Below are 14,703 nucleotides of genomic sequence, written 5' to 3'. Positions count from 1 at the left end.
ACGTTTCAGGCTAATCCCATCTCCTCAACTACCTGTAAACCTAAACGTCGTCGCTTCTATTCCCCAAAAGAATGTTGCGACTGCCGTTTTGGCAAGGGCTGTTGCTCTCGCTACTTGTTATATCAACTCAATCCCAACAACCTCAACAATCCCCTCCACAACAAAATGAGGATCGGTGTCAAGACCGTTCTTGTTATCCCATCACCGGAAACCTGCTCATTGGACGTAAAAGTCAACTGAAAGCCTCATCGACTTGTGGTACCCAAGGACGTCAACGATTCTGTATTGTTTCTCATTTGGAGGAGCAAACGAAATGTTTTTATTGTGACTCTCGCACCGAATGGAAGCCACAAAGAGAACCCTACCGATTGAGTCATCGGTGAGTCTTTAGTGAGAAAAAAAGATTGGTGGGAAATATATAAAGAAGGTGTAATAGTGCGATAGGAAATAGGATAAGAGGGGGCTAGAGAAGAGGCAGATAATTGATTAATAGGCGGGATGAAGTGGGAGAGAGAGATGCACCAACTTGCCCTCTTTTTCATCCGAATCGAAAAGACTTTGATTCGAAAAAATTGGATGAGGAATGTACTTTTGGAATATCAATGAGCAAGATATATTGACTTGAAATTGAACAACATAACAGAAAAATTCACAAAACTAGGCGTTACTTAAAGTCGTTGAAACAATGAATTCCTTACAGTAGTATTCAGTTTTCAATATTAGAATTGGAAACACATAAATTGGAGTTTTCAGTACAAACTAATTAATAAAATAGTCTATACTGAGGTCGCTGATGATCTGCACATCATACTTGCAACGGGCCGGGCCGGTCGGCCCGGGTCACAGTACAAAAATTTGAAAATTTAAATTTTTTGAAATTTTTTTTGATTTTTTCGCAAAAAAGTCGAATTTTCGACTATGTTTTTACATATCGATAAAACTCAAGTGTACATAGGATTTTTGATGAAAATTTCAAAAAATTTTGAAAAATTGTGCTCATTTTTTGACTCCGGGCCGACCGGGCCGGGCCGACGGGCCGAGCCGGGCCGGGCCGATATTTTGCAAGTATGCTGCACATCATTTCATCAAATGGTCGTACGACTGAAGAATTAACTGAAATTGTTGAAACGGGAAAATTTAATTAAATGGGAGATGGACTATGAATTTTTCGCATCACGGGTGCAAAGAAAATGAATTAAAGCTTACTAAGCAGTCATTGTATACTGCTCTCTGAAACAAAAAAAAAATTTTCACATAACTTTCGGAGACAACAAATTTCTAGTATCTACCAGAATTTCCCAAGGAGATCATCAACTTCATAAAACAGAAAAGTTTTAGTTTTCAAATATGTATAATTTCAGAATCGAAAACGTCGTAACTGAAGTGATGGATGACAAGAACAGAAACTGGTGGCAATCCGAGAACGGAGTTCAGAATGCAACAATCCAACTGGATTTGGAAGCCGAATTCCACTTTACCCATCTCATCATGACATTCAAATCCTTCCGTCCAGCTGCCATGATTATCGAAAGATCAGCTGATTTCGGAAAGACCTGGCAAATCTACAGATACTTTGCTTATGATTGTGACAGCAGTTTCCCAGGAATTCCAGAGGGACCACCGAAGAAACATACTGATGTTATTTGTACTTCTCAATATTCTGATGTCGCTCCATCGACTGGAGGAGAAATTGTCTACAAGGTCATCTCTCCACATATTGTGACTGAGAATCCATATGCTGACGAGATTTCTACGTTGTTGAAGATTACTAACTTGAGATTTAACTTCACAAAATTGCACACTCTTGGAGACGATTTGTTGGATTACAGGTGAGAATTCACTCATATTCAGATAGAATTAGTGAAAAACTAGGTTTTTTTTTCGGAAACTATTTTTTAAACCGTTTTTCATTATTTTTATCTATCAGTTTTTTATACTGCCCAATCCCTACATGCTGAAGACATGTATTTTTCAGACCAGAAATCGACGAGAAATACTACTACGCCATCTACGAGATCGTCGTCCGTGGATCCTGCTCTTGCTACGGTCACGCCTCCAGATGTATCCCTATTGACCCCCATGTCAGTCCGAATACCGTTATGGAACGAGCTGATATTGTACACGGAAGATGCGAGTGTATGCACAATACGGAAGGATTGAATTGTGAGAAATGCAAGGCATTCTACAATGATTTGCCATGGAGACCAGCTATTGGTGATGAAAAGAACGAGTGTAGACAGTGTAACTGTAACAGACATGCGTTGAGATGTCACTTCGATAGAGCTGTTTATGAAGCTAGTGGTGAGTGAGGATGTAAAATCATTTTTTCAGACAACAACATTTAAAATTTAAAATTATCTAACATGTAATTTCGAAACTGTAATTTTTTCTGATTTTCATGAGTTTTTTCAAATGTGCCAAAAATGAACTAAAAGTTCCGGAAACATGCCCAATACTTGCCTAAACTTCCTATTCACAAGATTATCGAAAATTCAGTGAAACAAATTTTAAATTTCGAAATACCATATTTAAACTGTCTGAAACTGTAACCATTTTCCAGGATTTGTATCCGGAGGAGTTTGTGACGACTGTATGCACAACACCCAAGGAAAGAACTGTGAACAGTGTAAACCATTCTACTACCGTGATCCAAGACGTACCATCGATGATCCACATGTGTGTCTTCCATGCGAGTGTGACAAGGCTGGATCTCAGAATAAGGTATGGATGAATTATTTTACTGTTTTATGATCTTTGTATTATAAGTGAAGTCACTCTTGATAGGTTTTATGAATGTTTATCAATTTTGATTAATTTCAGGGAATCTGTGAAGGAGAGGAGGATGCTGAACGTGGACTCGTGGCCGGAAAGTGTTACTGTAAGACGAATGTCGATGGAAATCGGTGTGACCGTTGCAAGAACGGATACTGGAATCTTACTGAAACCAACATTGATGGATGTGTTGCCTGTACTTGTAATCTTCTCGGAACCTACAACAACGAAGGATGTGATAAGTACACTGGATTGTGTACTTGTAAGAGACTCGTCACTGGAGAGAACTGTGATCAATGTCTGCCAGAACACTACGGATTATCGGAGCATGTTGATGGATGCAAGGCTTGTGACTGTGATATTGGAGGATCTTATGATAATACTTGTGATGTTTCAACTGGACAGTGCAAGTGTAGAGAAGGATTCAGTGGAAGAAGGTTGGTTTTAGTTTTTATGTTTTCACCGTTTCAGCCATTCCATATTATTCTCAAACTGATCCAGAACCATTCCTTCATGCTCCCAAACAACTTCCGTACAAACATTTCTAAAACTTGCGTATTTTCAGATGCGAAACAGCTGACTCATCATTCTACTGTGCTGACATCACCCACTACGTCTATGAAGCTGAGTACGCCAACCTCACTCGTGGAGAAGTCAAAACCCGCGAATGGCCAACCCAAACTCATGAACAAACATGGACTGGAGAAGGATTCGCTCAAGTTACCGAAGGATCAATCATCACTGTCAACCCGATTGTCGAAGTCTCCCAGAAATACAACGTCATCATTCGCCATGACGGAGCACGTGACCCAGTTGGATGGGAGAATGTTCAGATTACTGTTGTCAGACCAGAAACCGAAGGAAGTGGATTCTGTGCTGATGCCCCACCATCTGATGATTTCTTGATTGCCAGAATCTACCCGGGATCCAGATATATTGAAGTTCAACCAGCCATCTGTCTTGAAGCTGGAGTTCAGTATGAATTGAGAGTTCAATTCAATGAAAAGAGAACTAACTCTCATCCACAAGAACGTGCAGCTTCCAACATCCTCATTGATTCGATTCTCTTGGCTCCACCCACTTCTGAACTCCACATCTTCCAAGGATCCGCGAGAGCTGAACAACATTTGACTGAATACAATCGTTATCAATGTAGGCATCTTGCTCTGTCCCTCACTCTTTTCAAGGATCAACGAAACGAAGTTTGCGAGAGATACGTGTGTCCAGTTGCTGCTGCTCTTCTCAATAAGACGAGTGAATGTAACTGTGATGCAACTGGATCTGTATCTGGAATCTGTTCTGTTCATGGAGGACAATGCGAGTGCAAACCAAATGTTGTCGGAAGAAGATGTGAACAATGTGCCATCGGAACTTATGGATTCGGACCAACTGGATGCAAGAAATGCGACTGCGATGCTGTTGGATCACTCGGAAATGACTGTGACAAACAATCCGGACAATGTGTTTGCAGAGAGAAGGGTATCTATGGAAGACAATGTAATCAGTGTCAACCTGGATTCTGGGGATTCCCCGAGTGCCGTACTTGCCAATGTAACGACCACGCAAACATCTGTGACCAGACTTCTGGAGCTTGTATCGAGTGTCGTGACCTCACTACTGGACACTATTGTGATAGATGTCAAGATGGATACTATGGAGATCCGAGACTCGGAGTGGGTATTCCATGTAAACCATGCCCATGCCCAGGAGGACCAACCAGCGGATATCAACATGCCGACACTTGTTATCTCAGAAATTCAGGAAACAATACGCAAGATATTGTTTGTAATTGCAAGTGAGTTTTTACTGCTTCCAACAATTTTTAAATGATACAAACTTTATTCTTCTTTTAATGTGACTGCTGAATTTGTGATAATAATGTGACTGCTGAATTTGTGATAAATATAACTTTCAGATCCGGTTACCAAGGAGAACGATGCGGTGAATGCGCTCAAAACCATTGGGGATCACCAAGAGAAGTCGGAGGAACTTGCGAACGATGCGACTGTAATGGAAATATTGACATGTCGATGGAAGGAAGTTGTGATGCTGCCACTGGAGAGTGTCTCAAGTGTCTTCATCATACCGAGGGTGCTCAATGTGAACATTGCGTTGATGGGTATTATGGAGATGCCAAGTTGAAGACTTGCCAGAGGTTAGTTGGAAACTTTTAGATAGATTCAAAGATCACGGATTAGGGAACCTTTGCCCATTTTTGATTTCATACTTTTCTGAAACATTATTTTCATGTTTCAAAATTTTTAAAAATGTTCTTTTTGATACAACTTCATGTTTGATGATTTTCTTTTCTCTAACCTGAATTTCCAGATGCGTCTGCAACGAACTTGGAACCAACACCACTAAAGGAGCCTGCGACCGTGTCTCCGGACAGTGCCCTTGCCACGACAACGTCATTGGAATGCAATGTGATCAATGCGCCGAGAACCACTTCAATCTTGCCAGTGGTGCTGGATGTGAGGCTTGTGGTTGTGATCCAAATGGAGTTGTTCCAAATCATGAGGGTGTTCCACATCTTCAATGCAACATTTTCGACGGACAATGCCAATGTAAACCAGGTCGTGGAGGAAGAAAGTGTGATCAGTGCGAAGATTTGTACTGGGGAGACCCGACAACTCCAGATGGTTGTCACAGATGTGAATGTAATCCAACTGGATCGAAGAGTCTTCAATGCCACAGAAATAATGGAACTTGCGAGTGTCAACCTGGAAGTGGAGGAGCACTTTGTAATGAATGTGCTCGTGGATACACTGGACAATGGCCATACTGTAATCCATGCGGAGAGTGCTTCCATCAATGGGATAACATCATGCAGAAACTTCAGAAACAAGTTCATGCTCTTATTGACACAGCCAATAACATTGAGGACACTGGAGTCGCTTCTGCTTATGACGCTGACTTTGAGAAGATGGAGGAAACTTTGAAGGAGACGAAGAAGACTTTGGCTGATGCTAACATTTCAAAGGAAGATATTGAGGAGATGAGCAAGAAATTGGCTCTTTTGAAGAAGCAAGTCATTGCTGGAAGAGAAAAATTGGGAGCAATTGAGACGAGAATCTCGAATGTCACACAGGCTGTTGACTTTGCTCAGAAGGATTTGGAACACTTGCAGAAGGAGTCCGAGAGAGTAGAAAAAGCAACTATTGAGTTGGAAGATAAGGCGAGCAAGATCAAGGAGGCAGATGTTCTTGGAGCATTCAATATCACAAGAGAATCTGGAGCCAAGTCAATGGATGCACAGAGAAGAACTGATGCTGCCATCGGAAAGTTAGCCGCTGCTGAGAGTCAAGCCCTTCGTGCCAGTGAACTTTTGGAGAAGAACAAGAATGACTTTGAGAAGCAATATCTTGAGAATGAAGCAGCTCTCAATGAGGCAGAGACTCTTCTCAGCAGTCTTGAAAGCTATCTTCCACGTCTCAATGAACAAGTCTGTGGTGCTTCCAGTGCTCCGTGTGATGCTCTTTGTGGAGGTCCAGGATCATGTGGTTTCTGTGGAGGACAATCGTGTATGGAGGGAGCTGTGAGCAAGGCTAACCAAGCGAAGAGCTTCGCAACTGAAGCAGACACCAGACTCGATGAGAAACAAAAAGAAGCAGAAGAAGTGTTGGCTATTGTCAGAGATGTGCTCACAGAGACAACGAAGGCAAAGGCTGAAGCAGAGAAGGCTTACGAAGTGGCCAAGAGTACTGCTCAGAGAGCTAATAATTCTAGAGCTGGACTTGAGAAGATCAATGATGAAATCCAAGAGTTCGTGAATGGTCAAAGAAGTACTCCAGAGCAAATCCGCAATTTGGCAGAGGAAGTTCTTGCGAAAAAGATCAGTTTGACACCGGATCAGATTACTGATTTGACTGGAAAAATCAGAGAATCATTGGCGAAGATCAACAATATCGATGAGATTCTGAATGAGACCAGAGGAAACAAGAGTATTGCGGCCAACTTGGAGGCTAGAGTGAGTTTTTTTTCTGTTTCTGTCAGTGGATGAATATGTTTCCTACTCTGAGACTTTGATCCATCATCTTTTTATAAGGGTTATCCATAGAGAAAATTTTACAGGCCGCCCATGCTAACAAACAAGCCGAAGATCTTCAAAAGGCTATGGAAGAGATCCGTGAGGGACTTCAACTCGCCGAGCAAGCACATAACAACGTGACGATTGCCCTCGAAGAGATCGAGAAACTGCAGATACAAGCCCGTGAGGCCATCGACAAATCCCTTAACTCGACCGCGAAAATCGAAGAGAAAGCTCAGACAGCCAACACGACACTGACTGAATTGGAGGGTGTGATGAGTGGAGTCAAAGTCGAGTATCTTCAGATTTCTGAGTCTGCGAAGAATGCGTTGACAACTGTCGATGCTGCATTGGCTGCTGCAACGAATGCAGAACAGAAGAATAAACAGATTCAGGTGAGTATTCGAAGGGTCGAAACGGAAAGAATTACAGTAGTTTTTTAAGTATAAAATGCTGTACGTGTAATTTCTGAAACAGTAAAAACGTATCGCAATCCATTATTTTTCAGTCTGATCTGGAACGTGCGAACGAGTTGCTCGAGAAGCGAATGGAAGGAAACGTTGCTCCACAACAAAGAGCCGAGAAGTTGAGAGAAAGAGCCGCCAAGTTGTTGTATCAAGCACAAAGACATAATGATGATATTGACAGTAAGTTACACAAAAAGAAGAACATTTCTAGAATAAACATTATTCCAGACTTGTCGAAAGACTCAACCGAAATGCGTCTTGACGACTACGAGGCGATTTTGGCGGATTTGCACTCGAGATTGGAGCGAGTCACACAAGATATTCACGATAAAACCGACTTCCATGCCACGTGTGGATAATCGATTGATAATTATTTAGGAGTTTTATTTCCTTGTTTTTTTTAAAAATAATTTTAAAGAGATTCATATGGGTTTCTAGCACTGTGTGCCTCCAAAACTTTGAAAGATCTTTCTTTCCGAATTCAAGTTTTTTGAGAACTCAAAAATTTAATTCGTAGTTTTTCAAAAGATAAAATAAACACTTTTTTTTCGTTTTTTAGCTACCATCTTAGGCTGACGCGCCTTTTTGATGGTAATTTGTTATTTTGGAAATGAAAATAAATTGCGGATATTCTGAAAAACAGGCAAACAGCGCCCACAAAAAATGTTCCGTTATGCTTTCTGTGTACTTGATGACGAGCTAATATAATCCATACGAATCTCTTTGTTTTTTTTCCTAAATTTTTATCAATTAAGTGTCGAAAATCCTGAATTCCTTTCCCAATCCAGGACCACGCCCTCCACCCATCCGGCTTTTTGAAAACGGTTGTTATCTTTTTCATATTTTGAATCGTTTATTCTCATTTTTCCACTCTTTTCTCTTTTTTAAATCAAACTGCCCCTCTAATAATTTATGTTTTCCGTCCCTTTTTCCCCAAACCCAACTTGCTTAATGATAAACGTATCTCAATTCTAAAATACTTTCACAATGTTTTATTTTCAGTTATCATTCACCAAATGTGCCTTTCTTGTTCTTCTTTATATTTCATTGTTTTTAAATTGATTATAAATCTATCAATCGTCTTTTTGTGTACCAATCCAAAGCAGATTTTATCTAGATTTGAAGAAAAATTACGGTAGTTATAGTCAACTGCAGAACACTTCCATTTGAATCTCCGCCAAAAACCAGAAATGTGCCATGCGGATCAGCGGCGCGATTCTCGTGATCACCTGGGCTGGCGCATTTCTCGTGACTTTTTTCTTTTTTTTACACTTTCGCTTTCTTTTCCCGTCTAAAATTACGATGTTTTCACTTGTTTTCCGACAACTTTGCAGCAGAATTTCATGCCGAATACATGTTTATCTGGTTTTACTAACAGAAATTGCGGCATTTTTCAACTTTTCTCTATTCTTTATATATATTTCGTTCATCATAACTTTATGAAACGTAGCTTACGTTGCAGATGAAACATTCACACCTTTACGAGCTCCAACCCGATCCATACGACTGCACGCAACGAAAAACGTGCAGAGTTTGTCTATTCAAAGATGTAAAAAATGCGGTAAGTTTCTTTTTTTATTATTGAATACGTTTACAAAATGAAATTAGATACTTTGCAGGCGGAACTCTCTCAACAACTGAAAGACGGAAAAATTGATGCGGCGTTGATTCGTGCCGAACTAGTGAGTTTTGAGAAAGAGAAGATAATTGGAAAGTGAAAATAAGATTTCAGGTACTCGAACCATTCGTACTTCTTGCTGCCGCAAACCGTGCCGTTCATCAATCAGCTCATAACCGAATGAGTTGCAGGAGTCTGTCGGCGGAGCTCGTCTATTCTCTCTCGCCAAGTAGAAATGTAAGAAAATTATAATTTCTGTAGTAATAGAAAGTCATGATCTTCTCGAGCAATTAGAGACATCCATATATTTCTCATCTAATTCAAATTTTCATTTTCAGATCAGCGACTCATTGGTAACTTTCGGAATTGCCGAGCATTCAACAGCCCTTATTGCTGCCATCTTCGACGACAAATCTGGAAGCGAGATGAAGAAATTGGCGAAGAAAATCAAAGGAACTCCTGAACCCCTTATGACCGGACTACCAAAGTTGGCTAATGTCAGTGTAATAAAGAAGATCTATCAAGTCGGAAACCCAGCCTTCGCCGAGGAAGGTCTCTCCGATCACATCGTTTCGAGAATGGTTTCCAAGGATTTCGTTTCTTAATCAACTCTCTACTACCGTCTTTTCCTTTCTCTTCAATGACCAAAAAGTTTTTTCGCCGTAACACTTTCGAAACGCAATCTAGTTTTTCTTTCTTCGCTTTCTCTCTCAACTAATGCTTCCTACCTATGCTAATTCGCTTATCACTATCATCATCAATACCGATGCCTTTGAATGCTGGAATTTCGAAATGTTTCTTCCGAAACAATTTAAAATTTCAGTGTTCGTAACTCCTCCCATCCGCCACGAACATCTCAATTACTGCCTTATCCCGAAACCTTCCTCTGATCAAAATATACCAAATCTGCTACTGTATAGTTCTTTTCTCTCTGTCTTCTCTATTAGTTTCTTTTTGTAATAAACAAATTTTCTGTTGAAACTTGTTGCGAAAGTTGTTTTCTGTTATCAGTAGAACTGCTTGGAAATAATATTTGAACACAAGTTTGGTTTTCTGAAGCAAGCGAGAAAAATAAATAGTTTCAGGTGAACAAACAAATCTCGAAGCATCAAAAGGAACATAGATAGAACTTGGTGAGTGTTGTGAAAGAAAACATCATAATTGGAACATTTTATTGTCGAAAAAAAATAGTGCGTATCGAATATGTTTGGCCCGTAATTAGAGAAGAAGTCGTTGTCATTTTGATTCAGTTAGGGCCTGAAAACAAGCGAGAGAATGATGAGAATTCCAGCTGAAGAATATGTCAGACCGTTGCTCGAGTTGCACAAATTGTCACTGCAGCAGCAGTTTTTCTCGTCTCCCGGTCCCATGCAACCATCTTCCTGAAAACCAAAAATAATTTTTAAAAGTGACAGAGTTGTGTTAAATTTCTCGACTAGCTCGAAAATTATTTCCTTTGAAAAGCACATTCCCGTCTCGCCAGCACATCTGCTTCGATTTTTCTTGTATTGTTTTCAATTTAAAACTCACAAAACACTTTCCGGTCTCTCCACAGCTTTTAGTGATTGTGTAACTGTCATCTCCTTGCTTGTGTCGTTTCACATAGCTGTTGAAGCAATAGTCGGCGTCGTTGCATTGAACTGAAAATCAACAAAAGTGTCATTTTTATCAGCGAAAATGAAGATGTTTTTCAGCACTAATCCACTGGAAATTACTGTTTTCAATGTGATGATTGCAAAGTTACTCTCTTTTTTAAAACAAATACTCACCTGACTGATAAGGACCACCAATTTCAGTCGGTAATCTTCTCCCGTTTGAAACAGTTTCTTGACCAACCCAACATTGAATTGCAGCCAATGAAGTTGGTACCAAAACACACAAAACTGCCAAAAGAATCACCGAGATTTGAGTCATTTTAGAATAGTACTAGCATTCGAAAAACCCTCTCCAGTCGCTTTTATACTTCTTCCCACACAGCCCAACCTACTCTAGCTCTTCCAGTAAGTACTAAGTACCGATACCAGTTCATCACCTGGTTGAAATAGTAATAGGATAGATGAGAGACGCAGTAAGTTTATTTCTGACTGAGCAGAAAAACGATGTAAATAATAGAATGTTTGCCAGAGAAAGCGGCACAGTTTATTCCCAACAAATATTTGCAACTTTAACTCTTTCTGTTTAGCTATGACTTGTTTGAAGTCAGAAAAAAGTGTTGTTTTTCAGAGAGAAGCTGGAATTAAAGTAGTGAAAAAAACAGAAAGAAATTTCAGATGCTTCTCCGTCAACCTCAACTTCTTCTTCGTCTCTTTCGACTTTCATCTCTCCAGCAGTCCACTCCATCTTCCTCTTCCACAGCTTCATCGACTCTTTTGACTAGTGAAAATGGAGAAAAATTCCTGAAAACCGTAATCGAGCGTCTGAAAGAATGTCAAGAAGGAAACGCTTCAGCTGCCCCCGAACAAATCAGTTATTGGGAAGCAATTGCAAAACAGGCAGCCATCGTTTCTGATACACGATCTGAGCTTTCTCAACTCAACTCGATTATAAATGATCTGAAAGAGACTGAAGAGATGAGAAAACTAGCAGAAGGAGATGTTGAATCAATAAAGGAGACTTTGGAATCAGAATTACAAGAATTAGCGACACGAGTTGTTCCTCTCAATAATCTCGATGTTCTTTCGAAATGTCAGATTGAATTGAGTAGTGGAGCTGGTGGACAAGAAGCGATGCTTTTCACAGGAGAGTTGTTGGATATGTACCAGAAACTAGCAGCCAGCAATTCATGGAAATGGGATCCTTTACAAGTAAACTAAGCTCGTTTTCAAACTGTATTGTGTCGATTTGTAGGTGGACAACGTTCCGTTAGGCGGTGTTCGAAGTGCTCTCATCGCCGTCTCCGGGGAAAATGTTTATGCAAAAATGCGGTTTGAAGCCGGTGTTCATCGAGTACAACGAGTCCCTGTGAACGATTCTCGAATGCATACAAGTACTTCCAGTATCTCGGTACTTCCAGAACCAGAAGAAGTTTCTGTAGTGGTACCCAGTGACTCTGTGAAGATCGAAGCAATGCGAGCATCTGGTCCAGGAGGTCAAAATGTGAATAAACGATCAACGGCTGTTCGAATGACACATAAAGAGACTGGAATTGCTGTCCATTGTATGGATGAACGGTTTCAGCATTTAAATATTCAGGTAGCTTTTTACTAGAAGTGGACAAGTAGTTAATATGAATTTCACAGATTGCTTACAAGCGCTTGGCTGCAATTCTGATGCAAAGACAAGTTGATGCAATGCTGGAAAAGATCGTATCGCGACGAAAACTTCAAGTTGGATCGAAGGCTCGTGCTGAAAAGATTCGAACATACAATTTCCAACACGACAAAGTCACTGATCATCGGATTCAAATGGCAATTACTGGAGTTGATGAGTTCCTATCTGCTGGAGAGACACTTCACGCAATGATTGACAGACTACAGGAGCAACATATGGAGGATAGATTAGATCATATTATTGAGAATTGTATTGTTGAGTAATTTATTTTTCGATTAGCTATAGATTTTCTTGTTTTCATTTTAGGATTTGAAAGATTGTTTCGTTTTCTTTTTGTTTTTTTAATGAATTTATTAATTAAAGTAGTAAAATGCATAGTGAGATACAGTAATTTCATAGAGATTTCATAGAGAATTTCACAGTTACGTAAGATTTGGGCGTTCGCGATGCATTTTCCCGATTCTTTTGAACATATCGGTTAGGATGGTTTGGCTGTCTTTGAACTGAAAATTGTAAGTTTTGTTTTTCAAATCCAAAAATCTCTAATCTACTCACATTTACAAGTGAAACCATGTGAGCGAAGCATTTTCCTCTTGGGAGCTTAGTCGTGAATTGGGATCTATAAAAGGATCGTGCACTGTCTCCAGTATCCAAATGATTGGCGAGACGTTTGAAGTCGAATCCAGCCGAATGATCATTGAATGTGTCGGTCTTGTTGAAAATCAGCAACCAGTGGACATTGGCGAGAACAGGATTATTGACGAGGGAGTTGAAGACGGATACTGTCTTGTTCTCGAGATGACCTTGCTGAAAAACTGTAATATTGATACTATAGTTCAGCTAAAGAGCTCACATTATAAAAAGCGGGATCACAGAGTTCACTGAGATCAATCACGAAAACGACGAGAGCTGGATCGTCGAAATGTTGCGCCCATTTGGCACGCCATAGGTGATGGCCTGGCATTTCGAGAAGTCTGAAAGTGAATCGAATTCAAGAATTCTCCTCTGATTTTGGGATAAACTCACTCAAACTTGTACCCTTGACAAGTGACTTCTTCCATATACAATCCACAAGTTTGTGAGTAAGACATCATGATATCATTCTCCGATGGACTGTAATCTTGCTGCATAAACTCGTCTGCTCTCTGGATGAAAAAGTTGTAATTCTGTGGAAGTGGAAGGATTCTTTGTCTCATTCGACATAAGTCGAAAAGTTGAGAGTTGCGAAGAACCACGATCGAATCGATCACTTTTTGTGGGAATTTTTCTTTGTGTCGGTATTCGTCAATGGTGTCGAATGCTTTGCTCTGAAATTGAGATGTGGAGTTTGAGGATGATTTGGAGTAGACCTACTTGTTCTTCATTAATAGCTATTTCCATACTTGTGCAGACATTTTTGAGTTCTCTGTATACCTGGAAACAAAAAGGTTTAGGTATGTACTAAAATTAACAGTAATTCCTGTAGATTTTTCAATTGTCTGAAACGGAAAGTAATGTTTTCTCCTACGTCCGTTTGAACACAATCGACTCAGTCTGATTTTTCCAAATTAATTTTCCGTTTCAATAACTCAATGAGTACTGACTAATACCTGAGTACGTAATAGGAATCTGTCAATGGTTAGTTTTAAACTCACATTTAGAAGATTCAATTGAACACAGTAGACATAATACTCTCTTCGAAGGCATACTTGTTTTGTGTGGTTTTTGCTGAAAAAAGTTACAAAATTCTAATTGTATCTGAGGTTTCAACTCTAAATGAATACGGTTTCATGTCTTGCTCAACTATTCGAGACACTTCCTAGCTTGTTCGTCATTTTCATTCACTAGAACTTACACCATTTGTCGCATGAAAGACGTTTTTCCAGCACCCATACACCCAAGAACCAGAGTTCTGATTGGACCACGATCTACTGAACCAGCTGAACCCATTTTGTGGAAACTACTCTGAAAAAGATATTATTCAATTTTAAAGGAGAGGAGAGTTTAGAAAAAAGTTTAGACGTTGGAAAAAAACCGCGCACACTAAAAACCCAGCAGAGTTCCAGTCTATGTATAAAATAATAGTGAAACAGAGAAAATTATCAATAGAGATGTTTACCAGGAAAGCTGTTTTTGACGTAAAACTCCTTGTGGAATACCTTTATTATTTCCACTTGACTGGATAGACAAAGAAGCAGTAATCAGTGAGAAAACATGTGAAATCATGAGGAAAGAAGTGAAGAAGTCGTGGGAATCTGATTTTTGAAGTTGAAACTGACGTAGTTGGGGAACGAGGGAGCTCATGGATTTCACTGTTTTAGAGGAGTTACATACATTTGTGCTTTTTGAGAATCCAATGGGAGTCTTCTATGAACAGGATTCGTATTATCGGTTTAGATGAAAAATAAATAGTATCGTTTCAAGAATGTTTGAAGTACGATAACTTCTAGAGGCTTATTGATAACAATCTTAAACGTGAATTGAATATTTCACTCGAGAATCAGGTTTTAAATAAGAAGTTTCGAAAATACCCGAGAAAACTTCTGTTGTCCAGTGTTACTGAACTC

The 14,703-nt window shown here is 39.7% G+C and overlaps 5 protein-coding genes across 5 annotated transcripts; 3 read left to right on the top strand and 2 right to left on the bottom strand.

Moving 5' to 3' along the window:
* Positions 1 to 71: 71 nt before the first annotated feature.
* GCK72_013514 (uncharacterized protein) lies at positions 72 to 7,628 on the top strand (the record flags this gene model as incomplete). Its single annotated transcript, XM_053729877.1, has 11 exons — positions 72 to 379; positions 1,362 to 1,829; positions 1,976 to 2,301; positions 2,561 to 2,721; positions 2,821 to 3,209; positions 3,338 to 4,567; positions 4,688 to 4,927; positions 5,101 to 6,742; positions 6,847 to 7,197; positions 7,311 to 7,449; positions 7,498 to 7,628. The coding sequence occupies 11 exons, from the start codon at positions 72 to 74 to the stop codon at positions 7,626 to 7,628; spliced, it is 5,385 nt and encodes a 1,794-aa protein (XP_053584649.1).
* A 1,103-nt stretch (positions 7,629 to 8,731) lies between these two features.
* Positions 8,732 to 9,492, top strand: GCK72_013513 (uncharacterized protein; the record flags this gene model as incomplete). The annotated part of the gene is made up of 4 exons (XM_003101324.2): positions 8,732 to 8,830; positions 8,889 to 8,951; positions 9,002 to 9,124; positions 9,226 to 9,492. 4 exons carry the CDS (start codon positions 8,732 to 8,734, stop codon positions 9,490 to 9,492), a joined length of 552 nt encoding a protein of 183 aa, XP_003101372.1.
* A 641-nt stretch (positions 9,493 to 10,133) lies between these two features.
* On the bottom strand, positions 10,134 to 10,801 carry GCK72_013512 (uncharacterized protein; the record flags this gene model as incomplete). Its single annotated transcript, XM_053729876.1, has 4 exons — positions 10,134 to 10,144; positions 10,197 to 10,269; positions 10,418 to 10,527; positions 10,657 to 10,801. The coding sequence occupies 4 exons, from the start codon at positions 10,799 to 10,801 to the stop codon at positions 10,134 to 10,136; spliced, it is 339 nt and encodes a 112-aa protein (XP_053584648.1).
* Positions 10,802 to 11,157: 356 nt separating this feature from the next.
* GCK72_013511 (uncharacterized protein) lies at positions 11,158 to 12,420 on the top strand (the record flags this gene model as incomplete). Its single annotated transcript, XM_003089712.2, has 3 exons — positions 11,158 to 11,691; positions 11,735 to 12,079; positions 12,127 to 12,420. 3 exons carry the CDS (start codon positions 11,158 to 11,160, stop codon positions 12,418 to 12,420), a joined length of 1,173 nt encoding a protein of 390 aa, XP_003089760.2.
* Positions 12,421 to 12,579: 159 nt separating this feature from the next.
* Positions 12,580 to 14,086, bottom strand: GCK72_013510 (uncharacterized protein; the record flags this gene model as incomplete). Its single annotated transcript, XM_003101260.2, has 7 exons — positions 12,580 to 12,660; positions 12,713 to 12,964; positions 13,011 to 13,131; positions 13,184 to 13,464; positions 13,511 to 13,570; positions 13,792 to 13,864; positions 13,992 to 14,086. The coding sequence occupies 7 exons, from the start codon at positions 14,084 to 14,086 to the stop codon at positions 12,580 to 12,582; spliced, it is 963 nt and encodes a 320-aa protein (XP_003101308.1).
* Between the last annotated feature and the right edge of the window lie 617 nt (positions 14,087 to 14,703).

The sequence above is a fragment of the Caenorhabditis remanei genome, chromosome IV (assembly GCF_010183535.1).
Source record: "Caenorhabditis remanei strain PX506 chromosome IV, whole genome shotgun sequence".
Classification (NCBI taxonomy): Eukaryota; Metazoa; Nematoda; class Chromadorea; order Rhabditida; family Rhabditidae; genus Caenorhabditis; species Caenorhabditis remanei.
The sequence above is the reverse complement of the archived record's forward strand: the minus strand, read 5'-3'. Positions and strand labels throughout refer to the sequence as shown.